The sequence below is a fragment of the Micropterus salmoides genome, unplaced genomic scaffold (genome assembly GCF_014851395.1).
Source record: "Micropterus salmoides isolate LMB-PRFRI ecotype aquatic unplaced genomic scaffold, ASM1485139v1 Ms_hic_scaffold_19, whole genome shotgun sequence".
Classification (NCBI taxonomy): Eukaryota; Metazoa; Chordata; class Actinopteri; order Centrarchiformes; family Centrarchidae; genus Micropterus; species Micropterus salmoides.
The window spans coordinates 28,101,308-28,119,677 of NW_024041039.1; the positions used below are offsets into that span (position 1 = coordinate 28,101,308).

The following is an 18,370-nucleotide window of genomic DNA, read 5'->3' on the forward strand; positions in this document are numbered from 1 at the left end:
CTTCATAAATCATGGCCTTTGTTTGAAATCAGGGGAATTCTTCACCGTGCATTAACACCATAATTAGCAAAAGCCTGTGCTGTCCTAGTTACGTAAGACGGTTCTTTTTGTCTTTGGAAATTGGATTACTGCAGTAGAAGCCATTTATTTCCATAAATGGGGGGTTCGGGGCAATTTTTATCCCACTGCCTCTGCCGTGCAGTCTCTGGCACAAAGCTATCCTTCCCTATTGAGCTCATGCACAGTACTTATACACCCCAATAAACATGATTAGCATGGCAGACTGTAAATATGCAAATGGCAAAAGAGATGTGGAGAGGAATGTTTATGCTGTGAGCTCTCTGTCTAGCACAGCCCCTCCCCCACCCCACCTCGTGTATGAAAATCATGATGAGGTTTATTGAGATGAAGTCTCTGTTAAAGCTATCTTCATATTTTTCTTTCATAAAAGAAATTCAACCATGTAATTGGAGCTTTGAATGGAAAGGGATGCCTTTACCTTCCTTCCATGTCTTTCATATTTGCTGCCACTGTGGCAGCTGTAGTGATGCAGACACATGCTGAAAGCACCCTCCCTAAACTGCTTCGTCCCACACGTCATCAAAGCTGGACCTCAACCTGAATTTTATTCTATGTGTGGAATCCATGTCCTGTGTCCCGCACTGTGTGCCACTGTACTGTCAGGCAACAATAATAACACTTCAGTGAAACTCACAAGAACCTGTCGTACACCTCTGCCTCACAGTATACAGACTTCTGTTAGCTATCCCGAGGGTCTATGATTACTATGACAGTTCCATTTCTGAACTGCTGAAGAAGATATCTGAGGCCAGGAGAGTCAGGCACCTCACTGCCTTCTGCCTCCACTCAATAGCTACAATGTGCCTTCATGTGTCTAAGTTAGTCAGATGTGTCTGCCCTGTGTAAAAGTGCACAAACTGCAGATCAGGAACAGGTCTTATGATGGCGCATTACTGATTTTTTATTTATTTTTTTATTGACAATATGCCAGTATTTGAGGGCCTCAACTCTTACAGTTGAATGTTGACATTTTTCAAATAATTTCTTCGTCTTAAAGAGACAGGAGCATCTACAGCTTGTTTGAGACAGAGGCTGAAATGTTGAAGGCCTACATGAAGGGCCATAATAAGATCATGCAAAACTGCCATACAGGAATCACAGAACTACGATATAGGGCTGGAAATGCAGTATAATAGGTCTGTGAGTTAATTATGGATTGTTACAAATATGCTCTTTTAATGGTAGTCACACACAATCGTGTATAGAAATTCAAAATTCTGATGCATCAAGATGGATCAATAATCATTTTATCATCATATCGCAGCGCTCTAAGGTGCCTAGAGATCACCCCTAATACTTGAACACTGGATTTTTGAGGCCGATACCAATATTGATATTTGAGAGGATATATTTGTTGATATTTTTTTAATTTGTAACATAAGGAAACATTTCTGATGACGGTCTTAAAGCACTTCCCTTAAAAAAAGAGCTACGAAATGAGCAGGACATTTTACAAATGAAAAACAAACTTGTCAATGCTTTCCGCTGGATAAACTGTGTAATAGAGACAATGAATCACTGTAATTTCTTGCTACTGCATGCCATATAAACCTGACCCTTCACACTGTACATAGCTCTTGACCAATTCTTACATGTATGCACCCAAGTAGAGCACGCCCCCCCCCCCCCAAAAAAAAACACACACCTACAATCAAGCACACAAGCATAACAGCAACAGCCCAGATTTAGCCCAGACTGTTCCATGCAAAGTCAAGTGTGTTCATCCTGAAGACTATCAGCTCTCCGGGGAGAGGGGCCATCGAGCAGCATTATCGACATTATAGACGCCTCAGCCTGGAGATAGGCTTCACATCGATCCCCTGATTAATTACTATCTGCAGGCAGCAGCAGCCTGAGCAAGAGAGAGAGAGAGAGAGAGAGAGAGAGAGAGAAAGAGAGAGAGAGAGAGGGGGGGGGGGGGGGTTGGGGAAGGTGAGAATGACAGAAAATGGGGAAAGTGGGGAAACAGTGAAAGTGGAGGGGGATGAGGGATTGGGGAGAGAAAGGAGAGAGAGTACACCTTGTACTATCTATGAATATCAGGCTAGGGCTACACAGTAATCTTCCAGGTGGAATATTATTTATTGATATATAGGTAGGCAGGAACCCTTATCTTAGCTGCAACCATCCCCTAACACACAGCCAAGGACAAAATTAAATTCACACAATACTGGGGTGGAAACAAGTTGCAAAGACAAGTAGAGGACACTGAAATACCCACCCTTGAATTCCCAAACAGGTTATACTTTACACCCAGCAAATAATAGTGAAAATAATAGGGGAGTGTGTACATGTGTGTGTGTGTGTGTGTGTGTGTGTGTGCTTATATACATATATATATAACTGGAACTAGTGTGACTGAGTGGCTAACATTAATGAACACATGAACACCAGTTAGATCCTTCTGGCTACACTCCTCATCCTCCCAAGAGACTGTGTTGCATCGTGTGTACCACAAGTCAGTAAGTTTGTTATACCCCCCTAAGGCTAATGCTTATGAGTATCTTGTCCATTTGAATGGCAAGTAACAAAGATATTTTTGTTCAAATTGGTGTTGTGTATCTTTTCGGTCATTACAGTGTGTGCGAGGCCTGCCCCACAAAGGCCCATGATTTGAATCATCAGTCGTGAAGCCAGAGTCGAACACTCATCTTGTCAGTCGAATCAGCGCACTTTTTTAGTCATTGCGCGCGGGGCAATGAAAGATAACTACAGATGTTTACAAACCAAGTCGTGTCTCAAAATCAGCTGGCTATAAAACTAACTGGGATAAATAGAGAAATGAAAGTGATGGAAATGGAGGGGAAAGCTTTGGCTGACCGGAGCCACGCAGGAGACTACGCTAGGATTATGTTACTGAACAATGTCCAGGATGCACACTTTTTATTTCTTTTACTTAGTGGAAATCTTACATTTTCACATCACAGATGATGAAAAAAGACACTAACATTGGAGACTAGCACTGGCAAAAAAATGTGACGAACAAGTCTGTTTTTTAGGTTCAGTATGTACCAGGACTGCTTCCAGGAAATAGCCACAGCCTCACACTCTTGTGCTCACTGACAAAGGTTGTTACCTTCTCCAGCCTCCTCAGCTTTTTTATTTCTGCAAAATGAAAGCCTCCCTACCTTAAACATTGTTACACTGTGTGATAGAGTTTAGCTTTAAGCAGTGCAGGTGGTGACTGACTGAAGTTTGGTTTCCCCTTGGGGCTCACCATAGCTGTATGGACTCGTTTCTGAGATTGTTTAACACTACAAGGCTGTACACTCGACTTGACCTGACACTTTCCGTACATGCCAAACTACTGCTTGTACACCGAAGAATACCGAAGAGACCAATTGAAGGCTTGCCAAATTCATTCATGTATTTGAGGATACTGTGGATACTATTGTTGCTGCCTGCTGAGATTAGCGAGACTCCCTGCTGCAGTTTGGTTGATAGTTAGACAACTTTTAGTGCTTGTTAGTGTTAAAAATAGTTTGACATATCGATTTTGATGCTTTTATCATCTCCAGTTAATTTTATATTTCTGCTCTGCAGGTGTGCTGGACCGCAATGGGCAGCAGTCATGAATAATATAATTGTGGATAGTGTGTGGATGCAAAATGTCACAATGTCTGCTTCAGCTGTGTTTACTCTTGCCCATTGTACCCCCCATTTCCCTACTTTCAGCCACATTCCCACTTCCCCAGGCTCCTTCATTGCCTCATCTACCTGTCCAAATGGTGTGGTCCTTCCTAGTGAACTGACCCCCACAGTATTAATAGCAGCCCATCTCCTCCTGCATCTTGCCAGATTGTCGTTGTTGTTGCCATCTGGACCCAAATCTGAACTTGTACCTGTTCCTGCCTTCCTCACCTGTCATGCCCCTCTTGGATTCATTTGACTGTCCGGACTGCCATCCTGTTGCCAACCTGTTCCTGACCATCGCCTTGAGTAAATTTCCCTTTATCCCGCCTGCTTGCCTGGTGTATATTTGTCCACGTTTCAGTCCTCCTCCCTCTGTTGCCAGAATTCACTGGTTGTGACAGTAACATCAGTAACAGTAATAATGTTGAGCATTTAGAGAAACTGGAAAAAATCCCATAGATAAGTAAGCAGGCGTCACATGCACATCACATGGCAAAATAAAACACCTTCTATCAAGTGTTACCTTATTGATTATCTAATTTTTGTAAACTGAGACAACCTCTATCTGGATTGCATAACATGCATTTTAATTTAACTTTAAGCTTATCCTCACACATTTGCCTTTCTAAAAAAGTGACAATAGCACTTAAGAAATGTACTGGGAAGAAACTTTTCCAGTGACAAAGAAAACCTTCAAATCTGAAATAAAGTTGTGTTCTACCTTCCGCCCACTCAACTCACCCAACACGAACTTTAAGGCTGTAGGCGTAGATAGAGAGAAAGAGTTGCCTTGCATGGGTAATGAATTGATAATTGGCTATCATGCTAAATATCATCAAGTACATGAGACAAAAAAATTAATTATTTAGCTTGTCTAGTTGGAACATTAAAGAGGAGTAAACCCTCTTATTTAATATTTCATATATGGGAATTGTATTAACTAGAGGGAAGACAGAATTTGGTGCTTGGTGTTTCTGTTCTGCTGTTATCATCTTCTGTGACACTGAAGATTTCCAAAGAGAGGGAGGGAGATAGAGTGAGAAATTCACACTAGGAGGGAATGAGGAGAGAGAAAGCGAGCCATACATAAGTATTTCGTCATGGCTGAAGAAACATAGAAAAATAGAGAGGAAAAGCAAGAGGAACGGACGAAGGGGAAGAACGAGAAAGAACTGGCATCAAAGCACACCTTAGTGAGTAGCTGCTGATGCGAGGGCAGCTATCAAACAGTAGAGGAAAGGTTGGAATGTCTCTGGTTGGTAATAAGGTGACAGTTGATCCAGGCGCTGTTTGACCGTCTCTGCCTCGGCTCTAAGACAACAGAGGGCCAATTTTGTGTATGTTTGTGTGTGTGGGGGTGTGTATGAGTCTGTGTTTGCAACTCTGGCTATTTTCCGCCTGTCTGTGCATTTGTGTTTGTTGTGTTTGAGTGGCTTGCGTGTGTGTTTGTGTATCAGTGCAGTGCACTTTTTCAATCCCACTGACCTGAAAAGTTCTGTTAATGCCGGATCCACAGGCACTGAGAGAGAGAAGGAGAGAGAGAGGGTGATTATGAAACAGGACTGACTTGTGCATGCTAAATCCACAGGCTCTTTGTATAACACATAAAAGGAACCTGCTGAATAGTTGATCATTGTGACTTATGATCTGCGTAGGTTTACCATGAAATAAATTACCAGTGAAACCCTTTAAGTTCAGTAAAATGGACAAATTTGGTTGTATTTGTGTGGACAGCTCAACTGATAAACAATACATACATCCATTTTAGAAAATATCCTTGCCTTATGTTGTATGTATGTATCATTTAGTAAGTCTAAAAGTAAGGAAATCCATCCTGCTATTCTCTCAAAAATCAATTTCTTAATAGTGTGTCTTTATCTGAAACACAGCTTTTTGTGAACAACTGCTGCACATGTTTTTCAGTGTATATATGTGTGTATGGAGGGCTGATATGTATTTGTACAGCTTTCAGTGTGTTAATCTATTGGCAAAATGTGATCACTTGATTGTCAAAAAAGAAAAGAAAAAGGCTATTTAGTGTAAATGCTGTGCTTTTTATTTTTCAAAAAGAAAGAAGGACATTATTAGTACTCATTTTGTATTCATATTCTGAATATAAAAAAACAGTTACATAACAGATTAAGAATAAAAAATGCAAAATGTGGGCACAATCTGTGAATTGTGATGTTGTTACAAATATTTAGGCTGCAAAATAAAAGCCAATACCAACTTTGGATTAGACCTACTAACTGGTACATACTCTTATTGACAATATAGTGCACTATATTTGCACTGTATTTATGTATACACTTTATGGTACCCTAAATAATAGAACCTTGTCAAAACAGAAAAAGCACAGGTAGAACTAAACACATTATGGTTGGTTGCATTGCATTTTGGTGAGCCAGTTCCAGGGCTCTGGTATTGTACATGCTCACTCATGGACATGGCTTATCGGGACACTTAATGGAATGGAGCCATCGTTGATGTTATTATTTACACCTGTGCTTTTCCTGCTGTGACAAGTCAAAACGTCTGCTGTGAGAAGGGCCTGTTCCCACACTGGAACAAACAAAGTTGCGTCTATGGCGTTTTTTCTCCTAGCAATCACACACTGTGTGTCTTTTACAGATATTAATAGATATTTTATAGAAATTTACCATGTTTGCCAGTCAGTGATAGGGTCGTATGGTGATGACTCATAACTGTTAGACATCAGAATTGACTGTTTTTTCTAATATAAAGTGAGTAGAGATTGAGTGAATGATGGAGTGATTTGGGACACAGCCGTAAAGATGATTTCAGGGCCGGTCCTCCACTTACACATTTGTTCTGTCTTTGGCCGACAAGCACAGGACACATGCAACCCAATCAAACAAGGGCTTTGTGGTCATAGCCTTCACTACACAGCTTACAAAGTGCTTGTTCCACTTCATGTAGGAACAATGGTCATGACCTGTTCTTTGATTAGTGAAAGATGTTAGACTCTTTCTAAAGTTAGGGGAAATAAAATATACATAAAGAGGGTCCTCTGATTAAAACATGGTCAGTTCTTTTTAGGTGCTTTAAACCTGTGACAGTGGACCTTGCGGCTGGCAGGGAGTAAGGGAACATTTTTACAATTTGTTTCAGTAATCACATGGCTCCAAAAGCTACAAGAAAGCTAAATTTCTCCATATTCATTATTAAACCAAAACTCCAAAAGACACTGGAGGGCTACTGAACTCTTCTTGCCTCACGGTGGTTCACATGTTAACCAGCAACACTGAACACAACAGCTGTGGTCGTGCTGATGTTTTTGTCCGTTCTGTATCCGTCACTTGGTTGGGGTCTGAGGTCTACAACACAGGTAAAACACAGCCCGTTTCCGTTGCAGCATCACTGATGATCACATGCTAAATATATAAGTTAGTGGGTTTTTCAATGCACGGGGTGGAGGATGATCCAAGTTTCACCCTGTCACTTGTCTTTTGAGTGTGACGTTGATTTGTCACTAAGCTGTATTGCTGTGAACTAACCAGGTTATTACTGTGTTGGTCAAAATCGCACACAGTTGGTGGCAATTCTGTGCACCAGAGCATGCATTTTCTGTGGCACGCAGCCCTTACCACTCTGTGTCCTGTGTGTGTTCTGTGTTTGACTGAACATCCAGAGCTGCTGGTTAAAGAGTTAACACTGAAAAGAGAAATACTAACCCCAATGTCTGACTTAAGATTGACCCCTGGCTTGGGGGGTATTTTTACTTTACTAGCAACACTTATCCTGGAAGAACATTTTTAAAACTGCTAAAACATGAAAAAAGTGGCATTGGTTTGTAATCTAAAACTGAGAGTTACCTTTAAAGTTCCATAATTTGTTTTGACTTGCACTATGTATCGTTTTGTAGGATTAGATGTCACTGTGGTAGATATTTCATTTTGAACAAAGCTCTTAAAATGTGGACTTTGGGACTCTGTTTCTGCAAAATATATAAAAAAGAGAGACAGAGGAAGAGAGCGAGAGCAGTGAGGAAAGGCAACTCAGCTGTGACAGTCTGGGATTTGTGCAGTGGTGTGTGCATGCTTAGTGTCTGTGCATGTGTGTGTTGAAGGTCACCCTGAATGGCAGTGCCGCTGTGTGTACGTGTGTGTATCCGTGCAGATACCTTTGGAGCGTGTGCGATGGCGCTTATCGTCTGCATCCACCTCCATCTGCAGAGAAGGCACAAACATGCTGTTAAACTCACAGCAGACAGCACCGCAAAATGATCTTTAATTTGGATACTTGTTCTTTCCCATTCAGAGTGCTTCCCCCCCCCCCCTTGTCCAACATGCAATTCACATATGATGTTTGCAACTCTTAGATCTAACATGGCATGTGCTAACTGTAGATGACTGGCTGACTGACAATCGGTAATTTAAAGACCTTTAAAATCCTGTTAAATCATTGTTGAGTAAATAAACTCTCTTACCAACACGTCCTGCTTAACTTAGAGATTGTACAAATGCATTTATACAAATGGATCTCTTCAATGTAAATTTAGTTTATCTCTGGTTAAAAGGTTATAATGTCACAAGTGTACTCTCTCTATACTCCAAATTGTGCAAGCTTTGGCCAAGACAGATTAATTAAGGGTTTGTGAAATGACTAAGAGATCTCCTTTGTTAATACCGAACAATTTTAGAGAAAACGTTTGTGAATAAAATAATTTTTCAGTTTTACAATTAATAAATACACATTTTGAAATGATGCAAAACTTAAGTATTAATTTATCAGTCTCTCCTTCCATCCATCTATCCATCTGTCCAACCATTCATGCACTCATTCATGAAGGTGTGACCATCCATTCAGTCTTTTTACTGATGAACAGCAGACAAAACTCCATCAACACTAAATGTACATGGTTTCCATGTATCCTCAGTATTCTGGCCTTTCAAGCTTTTGATATGCCTGAGTGAGCATTATCCTCACTTCCATCTCTCTTTCATGTATGTCAGACCAACATATCCCCCTATACCCCCCCCCCCCCCCCCATCCACCAAAACATCATAAATTGTTGAGGAGCCTGAACGCCTTGAATGTCGCTCTGTTATTTCCAGATGTCCCTAAATATTCATGCTTGCTGGGTTTGGACTATGACGGGGGCGTTGGCCCTGTTTGGATGTCTCTTTTTATTAAACATGATTTATTAACACCACACTTACTGTACTGTAGAGTCCCTCAGCCCTAATGGTGTGATTCTTTATGAATGCCCATAAATGTTTCAATGGGAGAAAAATAAAATGATGAAAGGCAAGGATACCTTGTAAATCTTATTAACGTAACAGGGAGGGAACAACCTGGAGTACTTTGGGGAGGGTGACCTAAACTATGCATATATATATATATATACATATATTGCATGAAGTGTAGCTGTGGTTTCCATGGCAATGGAATGTAGAAAAAAAGAAAAAGGAAAAGAACAAGTTGTCAATCCAGGTCTCTCCTCTTCCATTTCAGGCACTCATTCAGACAGAGACTTGGCACTGATTACTGTGTGTGTGCATATGTGAGTGTGTAACCTTGAATGTTTGTGAAATAGTCATGTGAGCAAAGTGGAATTAGTCCCCTCTCACTGAGCATCTCTCATTGGTCTCAGCATTGTTCTGTTTTATCAAAGCTTCTCTGGAACAATCCACAGTACGAACGGGAGTGACGGCGTCCCTTCAACATGTGCGATCCACTTCAAAGCGGAAGAGAAATCATGTTGCATGCGCAGATTTTCCTACAGCACATGGACTCTTTCATGTCAACAATAGGGTGCAGACATTAGCCCCTTTTTATAAAAGCCTGTTCAAGGCAGGAATGTTGCGCCGTCATTCTGTGTTCTGTAGAAAACATGCAAACACCGGATGTAGGCGGAGGGCATCGTTGTTTTGCCATTAAGCCGGCAGTGGCGGTAGTTACAGAGCCGAATTACTGTGTAAAACAGGAGAGATGACAGGATGCCGACTCAAAAAAAGCAAAAAAACAACACAATTTGTTTATATAAAGACTACTGATAATTACATGAACATAGGTATTGAAAAAGATTCTCTTTGAAGAACTTTCTTGAAACTACTGATTGAGCTGTCTAGTTCGATAATGAAATTAATGAAATATTGAAAACGAGAAATAATCTGCTTGCAGAAGGTTTCCCTTGTCAAAATAAACATATCAGCTGTGGACTCAAATATGTGACTGACTTATTTAAATGCATGTTTAGTTGTGAGTGAGCACACACACACGCATACTAACAGGGCCTATCTGAAGCTGTCAGACTCTCTCTAAGGGCTCCAGTTTTAAGCGAGGCCTGCATCAGCTCTGAACACAGCGTCAACAACAAGCAAATCCAGCAGCAGAATAAAACAACAGCCACAATAAAGGCAGCCGCAGTGTAAGTCTTGTCGCCTCCGCTTCGCTCCCACAAGGCTCCTCGTGAGAGTTGGACCCAGGAAGCATACGCGCCTCCGCGGCTTGCCATATGTTGGAGAGCCCTTCATATTCTGTCTGGCTTTTTCTCACTCTTACAGCCCCATGGGAAAATGTCACGGATGTAATGAAGGTTAGCCTGCTTATTGAGGATTAGGAGGAGGCCCACTCCTTCTCTGTCTGCGTCTCAATTAGACCCTGGATCAATGGCATTATAGGCTCAGATGAATAACCACCAGAGTCACGTTGATCCAAGCGGCAAGGTTTAGGTTGGCTAGTTAAGCAAACATATAACGATGCAAACTACAAAGAAAATGCTGCATATTCTCCTGTGCACAACCAGAAATGTATAGAATTTCAACAAGAATCCAAATTGATTGTGCTTTAAAATGTATTGCATTGCTGTCCAGTTAAAACCATGTTTACAAATTTAGTGATTTTACAGTTTCAGTTAAAGGTTCCTTTTTGGGTTGAGAAAAAAACATCTTATTTCTTAATAAAAAAAAACCTAAACAAACACTGGATTATCTGCAAATGCATTGCCAAGAAGCTGAACACATGGCTGTTTGTCTTAGTCCGTGAAAAGTTGAGTAGTGGAGGACACAGACAATAGAGTGCTTTAATGCCAATTTACCCTATGTTTTCTAATTTGTGATGATTCTCTTCTTACTTACAGGGCTGGTTCTAGGATCAGACCATTTGCGGGGCACAGCCCCTAATGAAATTTTGACTTGCTTACAATCCCTTGCAAAAGTGTTTAACCCTCTGCAAACAAAGTATTTATGATGAAAATAAATGGAAGAGGAGGGTTGGGATCATTCAGGGGGGTCGTGAGCCATTTAAACCTGACACACCAGTACTCCCACCCACAATACTCCCTCCTTTAAAACAGTTCGCTCCATCTTTTGGTCTGAGAACAAATAGACCTATACAGAACAGAATGAGGTATAAACAAACAATATTTATTGAATGGAATATTTTCTGTAGAATCTTAAACTAAGGGAACATTAAAGTTGTCATATTGCGCTCATTTTCAGGTTCAAAATCCTATTTTTAGGTTGTACTAGAACAGGTTTACATGGTTTCATTTTCAAAAAACACCATATTTTTTATATTGTTTATATTATATATATTTCATATCTTTTCACCCTGTGTGTTGAACGCTCCGTTTTAGCTATGTAGTGATGAAGCTGGTTAACACGGCTTCGGTTCAGCTGTACATTTTCCCCTTAACAGCTTAGCATCATGGACTGGAGCAAGTGTTTCAGAGTGGTGAGTTATTAATCTGTAACAAAAGTATCTTTCATCCATAAAGTTTTAACTGAGCTCTGTCTCTACATCAACAACAGTAACAACATTATGTCCACTGACTGCTTGGAGGGTAGCTAGTGTTTGGAAGGGAGAGGAGAGGCAGCAGGCGGACGTCTTGCCACTGTGTGCTGCAGCTCAGAGGATTTTTCCACCGGTGTTTTTGAGGGCGAGTCTGACACATGTTGTTTTGTGACATCACCAGAAAGCAGAAGAAAATGCTGGACTGCAGAATTTTCTGTGGGAGATGGGAACTCCCTTTGGGCTGGACTTTGGGCTTTTTCACTTTGCAAACCTATTACATGCACAAAAAAGACATAACTCAATAAAGGAGAGGGAAAAAGCCAAAAAGCAGAATATGCCTCACAGTATTGTACAATAAGCTTTCACTATACACTGTAAATATAAGCCTATAGGATGGCTGCAGCTATACTGTCTGGACTGGTCCCCACTTCTGTCTACAATGTTAATTTTCTGCACACGCATATGAATGCGTGTTCATGCGCAACACACTTATCTGTTCTGTGCTGCGCTTTATAAACACAGTTGCCGGTTGGCGTTTAGCAAGAGTAATAAATAGTGATATTTCACTCTCACCTTTGTCAGGCACAAAGTCACAGAAGAATCAGGAAGTGGCTGGTAAGCAAAACACAGACAGACCAAGAGATGCGCTGGTAGCTAACTTAGCACATCGACTTAATGTTACTGTTATTTGCTGACATCAAACTTGGAGAGGAGAGAACACAAGTTCACCTGTTCCTGTAATTCACTCTCATTGTATGTTTGATTTAAGAAAACAATAATAATGAACTTTTTTTTAATTGGTCTGATGAAATCTAGGCGTGCTTGAGCACCCCTAAAATAGCCAATGCTTACATGTTTTTAATTATTTTACAGATTTACATAATTCTACTTTCCTCTACACTATATAACAGCTGTTATTATGAGTGATCTATCACTTAAAATAAAATAATGTCAAATGATTGCTTTGTTGCACAAACTTTATGGAGTACTCAAGTAAGCTGAAGGTATGTAATTTGTGTTGAAGTAATTCAACATTTAATTTCACACATGAGCTCCACTGGGATCCAGTTGGTTTATTCAAAACCAAGCGCAAGCCAGTAGGTAATTGCCTCTAAATGTGTATGACAGAAGTTCTTTCCATGTTTTGTAATTTGCATCCATGATTTGTAATCCACGTGGCATGTTATTCAGCATATATTGTGTAAGGATTTTATTCACTATCAGAACACACAAGGACTTAGATGACAGCATGATGTGAAGGCTGCATCCCATTTCAAATGCACACCATCTAACCCTATAATGTGTTTAATTCAGCACAAAGCTAACTTATTACTATGAAAAATTAAAAGATCGTAGAAGACTGGCATCCTCTGAAAATACATGCATGTTGTGTATGGAACATGGAATGTAGCTCAACGTTTTATACAGCACACATAGTGAAGAAGCAGCTGTCCAAATGCCAACTGTGTTTGTGTTGATATAGTCGGCATCAATGTAAATTCTATTCCTTGGAAATTAAAGAGTGTCTATTATTAGCGTGTCTTTACTGTTACACAGGACACAGGAATGCTATCAGACACATACAAATGGTATACAGAAAAAAGTAGAGAGCTTTTGCTGTTTGATAGAAAAGAATGGCAATATTACTGGGAATGAAACGTGATAAGAAATGCATTGATTATTGTAATATGCACAGAGACACAGAACAAGCATTTTGTGTTTGTGTGTGTCTGTGTGTGTTTATCATTTTAGTGGCGGTGATGTGGGGATGGGGGTGCTCAGACATCTGTCACAACAATTCACATCGTTATCAGTTTCCCTTTGTTTTCACCTTGAAGTTTTGGGAGAATGCGTTTCAGGCGTTTTGCGCCCAACCCCACCCTCCATCTGCCACACATATACACACATGCACGCACACACACACACACACACACACACACATACACTCTTACATTGGTATTCTGTACAGTGTAGCGGTAGGAAGCCACCAAAACTGCACTGGCACTATCGAATTTCACTGCAAATAGGTATTTACACAATGCATCATCTAGTGACAGTAAACATGTGTGCCAAACCGATGCTAAGTGCATCTGAATTAGTGTGAAGGGCTGTGGAGATAGCATCTGAGTGGGCGCTGACAGTCTGAGTGAGAAAGAGAGCGAGGGTGATGGAGACAAAGAGAGACTAAAATCTGAGTGATTCCTATAGTATGGAAAATAGCTTTGGTGTATAATTTTTCCTTCATAAAATTTTGATTCTATTCAACTTCATTGCCTCTAAAATATAGTATCTTTAAAACTGCAGTGCTACTGCCTTCATGGACAGGGAGTAGAATAAATTAAATTGCTATTGGAAGGAAGTTGTGTCAGGTTGTGTAAACTGGTTTGTATTGGCTCATGTTTAAACACGGTTTTCTAAAACTGAAATGGTCAATAAAAGGGCCAGTAGAAAAACATGATCATATTTAACAAATAAAATTTTTTTAATTTCATATTACCAGACATGCAGGTCAACTTCTACCAATAATTAATCGCATAACGTTCCCTTCTGGCTGAGGAAAATCTATATTGGTGGAAACTTTGCTGTTCTGAATGTAACATTTGTGTGATTTGTGTAGATCTGAGAAGAGGGAAGACTGAATAAGGCTGTTTCTGGGAGGTTAGTTTTTCAGGTTTTTTTCATTGTTTTTCATCAGTGTCATTATCATAACCTTAATTGGCTTATATGATAATATGTCAAGCTGCAGACTGTTAATTAGCCTGATATTGTTGAGTTGTTTTGATTTAGCGAACACTAGCCATCACGATTTGGATATTTAGAACATTAGCTGTTAGCATTATTTCCATGCAGCCTAATGTTATCTAGTGTAATTTGTACTTGTATAATGTTACCATTAGGGCTCTGGGACTACCCGTTTAACATTACTAATATTACCATTTTGCTGACAATGACGACATAAGTTGAGCTCCTCAACCAAAGTGCCAACTTAAAGAGGTCAAATTATGCTCATTTTCAGGTTCATCTTTTTATTTAGGGGTTGTACGAGAACAAAAAACACCAGATTTTTTGTCATACTGCACATTGCTGCAGCTCCTCTTTTCACCCTGTGTGTTGAAGGCTTCGTTTTAGCTATGTAGTGATGCATCTTACCCCTACAAGATCTTTCTTGGGAGTTTGCACATACCAAATTCTTAGTTAAGGACTACTAGCTAATCAGAAGCAGAGTAGGGTGGACCCTGAAAAGCCGGTAAACACAGCTTCGGTTCAGCTGTACATGTTCCCCCTACCAGCTTAGCATCATGGACTGGAGCAAGAGTTTCAGAGTGGTGAGTTATTAATCTGTAACAAAAGGATCTTTCATCTGTAAGTAAGTTTTAACTGAGCTCTGTCTCTACATCACAGTAACAACATTATGTCCACTGACTGCCTGGAGGGTAGCTAGTGTTTGGACGGGAGAGGAGAGGCAGCAGGCGGACGTCACTGTGTGCTGCAGCTCAGAGGGTTTTTCCACCGGTGTTTTTGAGGGCATGTCGAACTAGGCGCTAGGCGAGCATTATGACGTGTGTTTTCTTGTGACATCACAAGAAAAAGTAAAGGCTGGCTACAAACGAGCTGTTTTCTGGCAGTTCAGAGCAGTGCCTTCTGTGGGAGATGGGAACTCCCTTTGGGCTGGACTTTGAAAAAGCTGTTACATGCATAAAAAAGATATAAACTCAATAAAGGAGAGGGAAAAAGCCAAAAAAACATAATATGGCCTCTTTAAAGTTAATGTTAGGCCCTGGTGGTTCCATTGTATTTATACTAAGATAATATTAACAAGATTAATACTGTAATAACTATGATGTATTAAACAATTTGATTTTGGATTATTTTAATTTTTAAAAAAACTGTAGATATTTAACCTAGCTAAAATGAACCCACATTACTTGTGATGGCTTTCCATTGGAACGTTGGTTACAGTCGCTTAATTAGGTATCATGAACTGGGGGAAAATACCAAGCTGAATGGAAATTACCTTGTGACCGTTTTCTTTTAGGTTGTAGGGGTTGAGATATCTATTTAAAATATCTATGCCCCTCTTTTAGTTGACAAAACAGAAGTTGCAAAAGCATTTAAGAGCAAAAACAACATTTTTCAATCGACAACCTTCTATCAATTGGTTGGTCCATTTTTTCATCTTTAATTTTCTTTAGGACACTATAACTGACAAATGCTGTACCACCATGCTGCTATTTTTGTTATTCTCTTTATTTAAGAATGTATTTTATTTTGTTGTTAGTGCTATGAGCAGAGCAGTTTTTATAATGCATCAGCTTGTGACCATGACCAAACAAAAACACATTTGAACAGGTTTATGTGTAAAAACAGGATGCACAACACTACCTGAAACGGTTTGGGGTTGAGACAGCTCTTTGGTCCAGACCTCTGCTACCACCGTGACCTACTGACGTTCAGCTGGAGAGGAACGGACTCACCACGTCTCCTCCAAACTCATTTTCTGCACAGAGGGAAGAGGAAGACAGAGAACACGCATCATTAAAATCATTTCCAAAACAATCACATTCACATACAGCCATGACAGGATCTGGTATTTCCTCTTCTCCTTTGACTCCGGGCTCATGAATAGTCATATAGCATCAGCTATGCGGCGCACGCCAAGCGAACGTTGATTTCCACCATAACGACTGCTGCTTGTCGTGTGCGATAGGCTTGGCAACATGGGGTAATTAGCTAGATCTATCATCTTCTGCAGGAAGTGGGGACAAATATAGCTAATGATCCGTGCCTGCCTCCATGATTTCTCTCCTTAGCTCTCCATCCTTTGCTGAGTTAGAGGAGGAGAGGGAAGGGGAGGGAAAGTGGTGGAAGATGGGAGAGGAGTGAGTAAAGGGGCCGATGTCCTACTCTGTCAAAAAATTAATTTTAAAATAACCTTTGAAGTGGACAGAGACAAAGACAGAAAGGAAAAGAGAGGGAGATGTGAATGAACATATGCACTCAAACACTGCCCGTGTCTTCGTTTCTTTCCATCCACTGCTGCTAATTGAGGGACTGTATGGGAGAGAACAGACGAGGTGTTGATGGTCCATCACAAAGAATGAAAGGCCCCATAGGGAGCCTACCAGACGGCCCATGACACGTACACACACACACACACACACACACACACACACACACACACACACAAAACGCACAACACATTCCAACCTATCTGAATGCAGCTTAAATCAAAACAATAGCTGGTCCCTCAGGACAAACACGACCATAGGTATACAGGGAGTGCTGGCTGTGTGTTATGTAAAAGGAGCGGTGGCGGTTACGTGAATAAGCAGCATAAGCAGACTTTACTTTGAACCAGCAGGAGGTCTTTTTTACCCTTCATCACACACACCTCTGTTTTCCACCATTTTTGTCCACTTCCTTTGGCCAAGCGGGAAAAGGCGTGCGTGAGTTGTAAGGGTATAACAGAAACAATATGCCACTCAAACTACATTTTCATTTTACGACTATGGTCCTGCTGTCTTTTATGTTTTTGAAATCAGCGTCAAAGGCTGGTTTGTATTTGATTACTGGAACCGGTGCACTCCTAAAGCAGTTTTATTCAGAAAAAAATTGGCGGCAGAACAAGGCTTATGGGCACGGGTAGCTTCCACAATGTGTATGTAAAAAATATATAACGTCAGATAAAATAATGGCTCTGGTGGTAAAAGGAACAGATTTTTTACACTGAACTTTTTACGAAATCCAGCAGAGGCGGAATGATTTTTGGTGGACCTGCGTCTACCTCGTAAAATGCAAGCAAAAAGCAAACACACACACACACACACACACACACTCATGCCTGGCCCCTTGGTCATTATAATCAGTGAGTAAGTGATGGGTCTGTCCTCTGATGAAGGTCTTCATGTGGAGGCTGATGACAAATCACAGCTCTCCGAGTCTTCATCAGGACACAGACCACATTCTCCCAGTTTATCTGTGTGGATGCATCAGGAAAGGGTTTGTTTTCTACCCCCCCCCCCCCCCAGAGAAAGAAAGACAAACAAAATGGAAAATGACAAAAGTCAAGAAACTAACTGGACAGCAGAAGAAGATGCAATTCAACAATACAACACGCCGGCTGTGTACTGTGTGTTTGTGTATAGTATTCCAGTCATAGAATTGAGGTGCTAGTCTGCTAGTTTCAGCACCAAGGACAGTGACAGACAGAGCACAGCAATGGAAGAATAGGTCTTCAACTGCAATGGGGGCACACACACAGGAATGCAAACACACACACACACACACACACACACACACACACACACACACACACAGTCTCAAGTCTTATACAATCACATACACAGGCATTTGTAGACACACACATGCACAAGCCATTCCCCTTTGTTACAAAAGCAGACTGGCAGACTTCGCCTCAACCCTGAATCCTACAAGTGTCTGTGTGTGCGTGAGTGTGTGTGATTTTCTCGCAGTCTATTCCTTGGAGAATGAGGGAGGACCATGCTTGCCCTTTACTGGGCTCCTATATCTATCAAAGCCAGGGTACACACTGTAAATAGCTTGGGAAGGCCGTGCTCTGGCACACACACACACACACACACTGTAATGAAAACCCTATTGTATGGTTATGTGCACTGCAGTATAGAAGTAGTAGACTGTGTCTGCTGTGACATTTTCTATGACACACGCAGTACATGAGAGGCATTTTACACACACACACACACAGAAAAAAACTGACACACTTCATATAAAGAAACACACATATGACACACGAGGACAAGGGGCACACACAAATAAGCACACATTACAAGAGAGACACATGCTTTATTCATGTGATGTGTAAGCACACTTACACACACACACACACACACACACACACACACACACACACACA

At 40.8% G+C, this 18,370-nt stretch overlaps 1 protein-coding gene across 6 annotated transcripts in view; it reads right to left on the bottom strand.

Moving 5' to 3' along the window:
• myt1lb (myelin transcription factor 1-like, b) overlaps positions 1-18,370 on the bottom strand; it is a 99,676-nt gene that overhangs the window by 51,148 nt on the left and 30,158 nt on the right. For all 6 annotated transcript variants that reach the window (XM_038729884.1, XM_038729888.1, XM_038729885.1 and 3 more), the window contains exons 2-4: positions 15,859-15,973; positions 7,859-7,904; positions 5,200-5,233 (exon numbers count right to left, since the gene is read on the bottom strand). In XM_038729884.1, the coding sequence (XP_038585812.1) occupies positions 5,200-5,233; positions 7,859-7,904 (80 nt within the window). In that variant the 5' untranslated portion in view covers positions 15,859-15,973. The remainder of the gene's footprint in view (positions 1-5,199; positions 5,234-7,858; positions 7,905-15,858; positions 15,974-18,370) is intronic.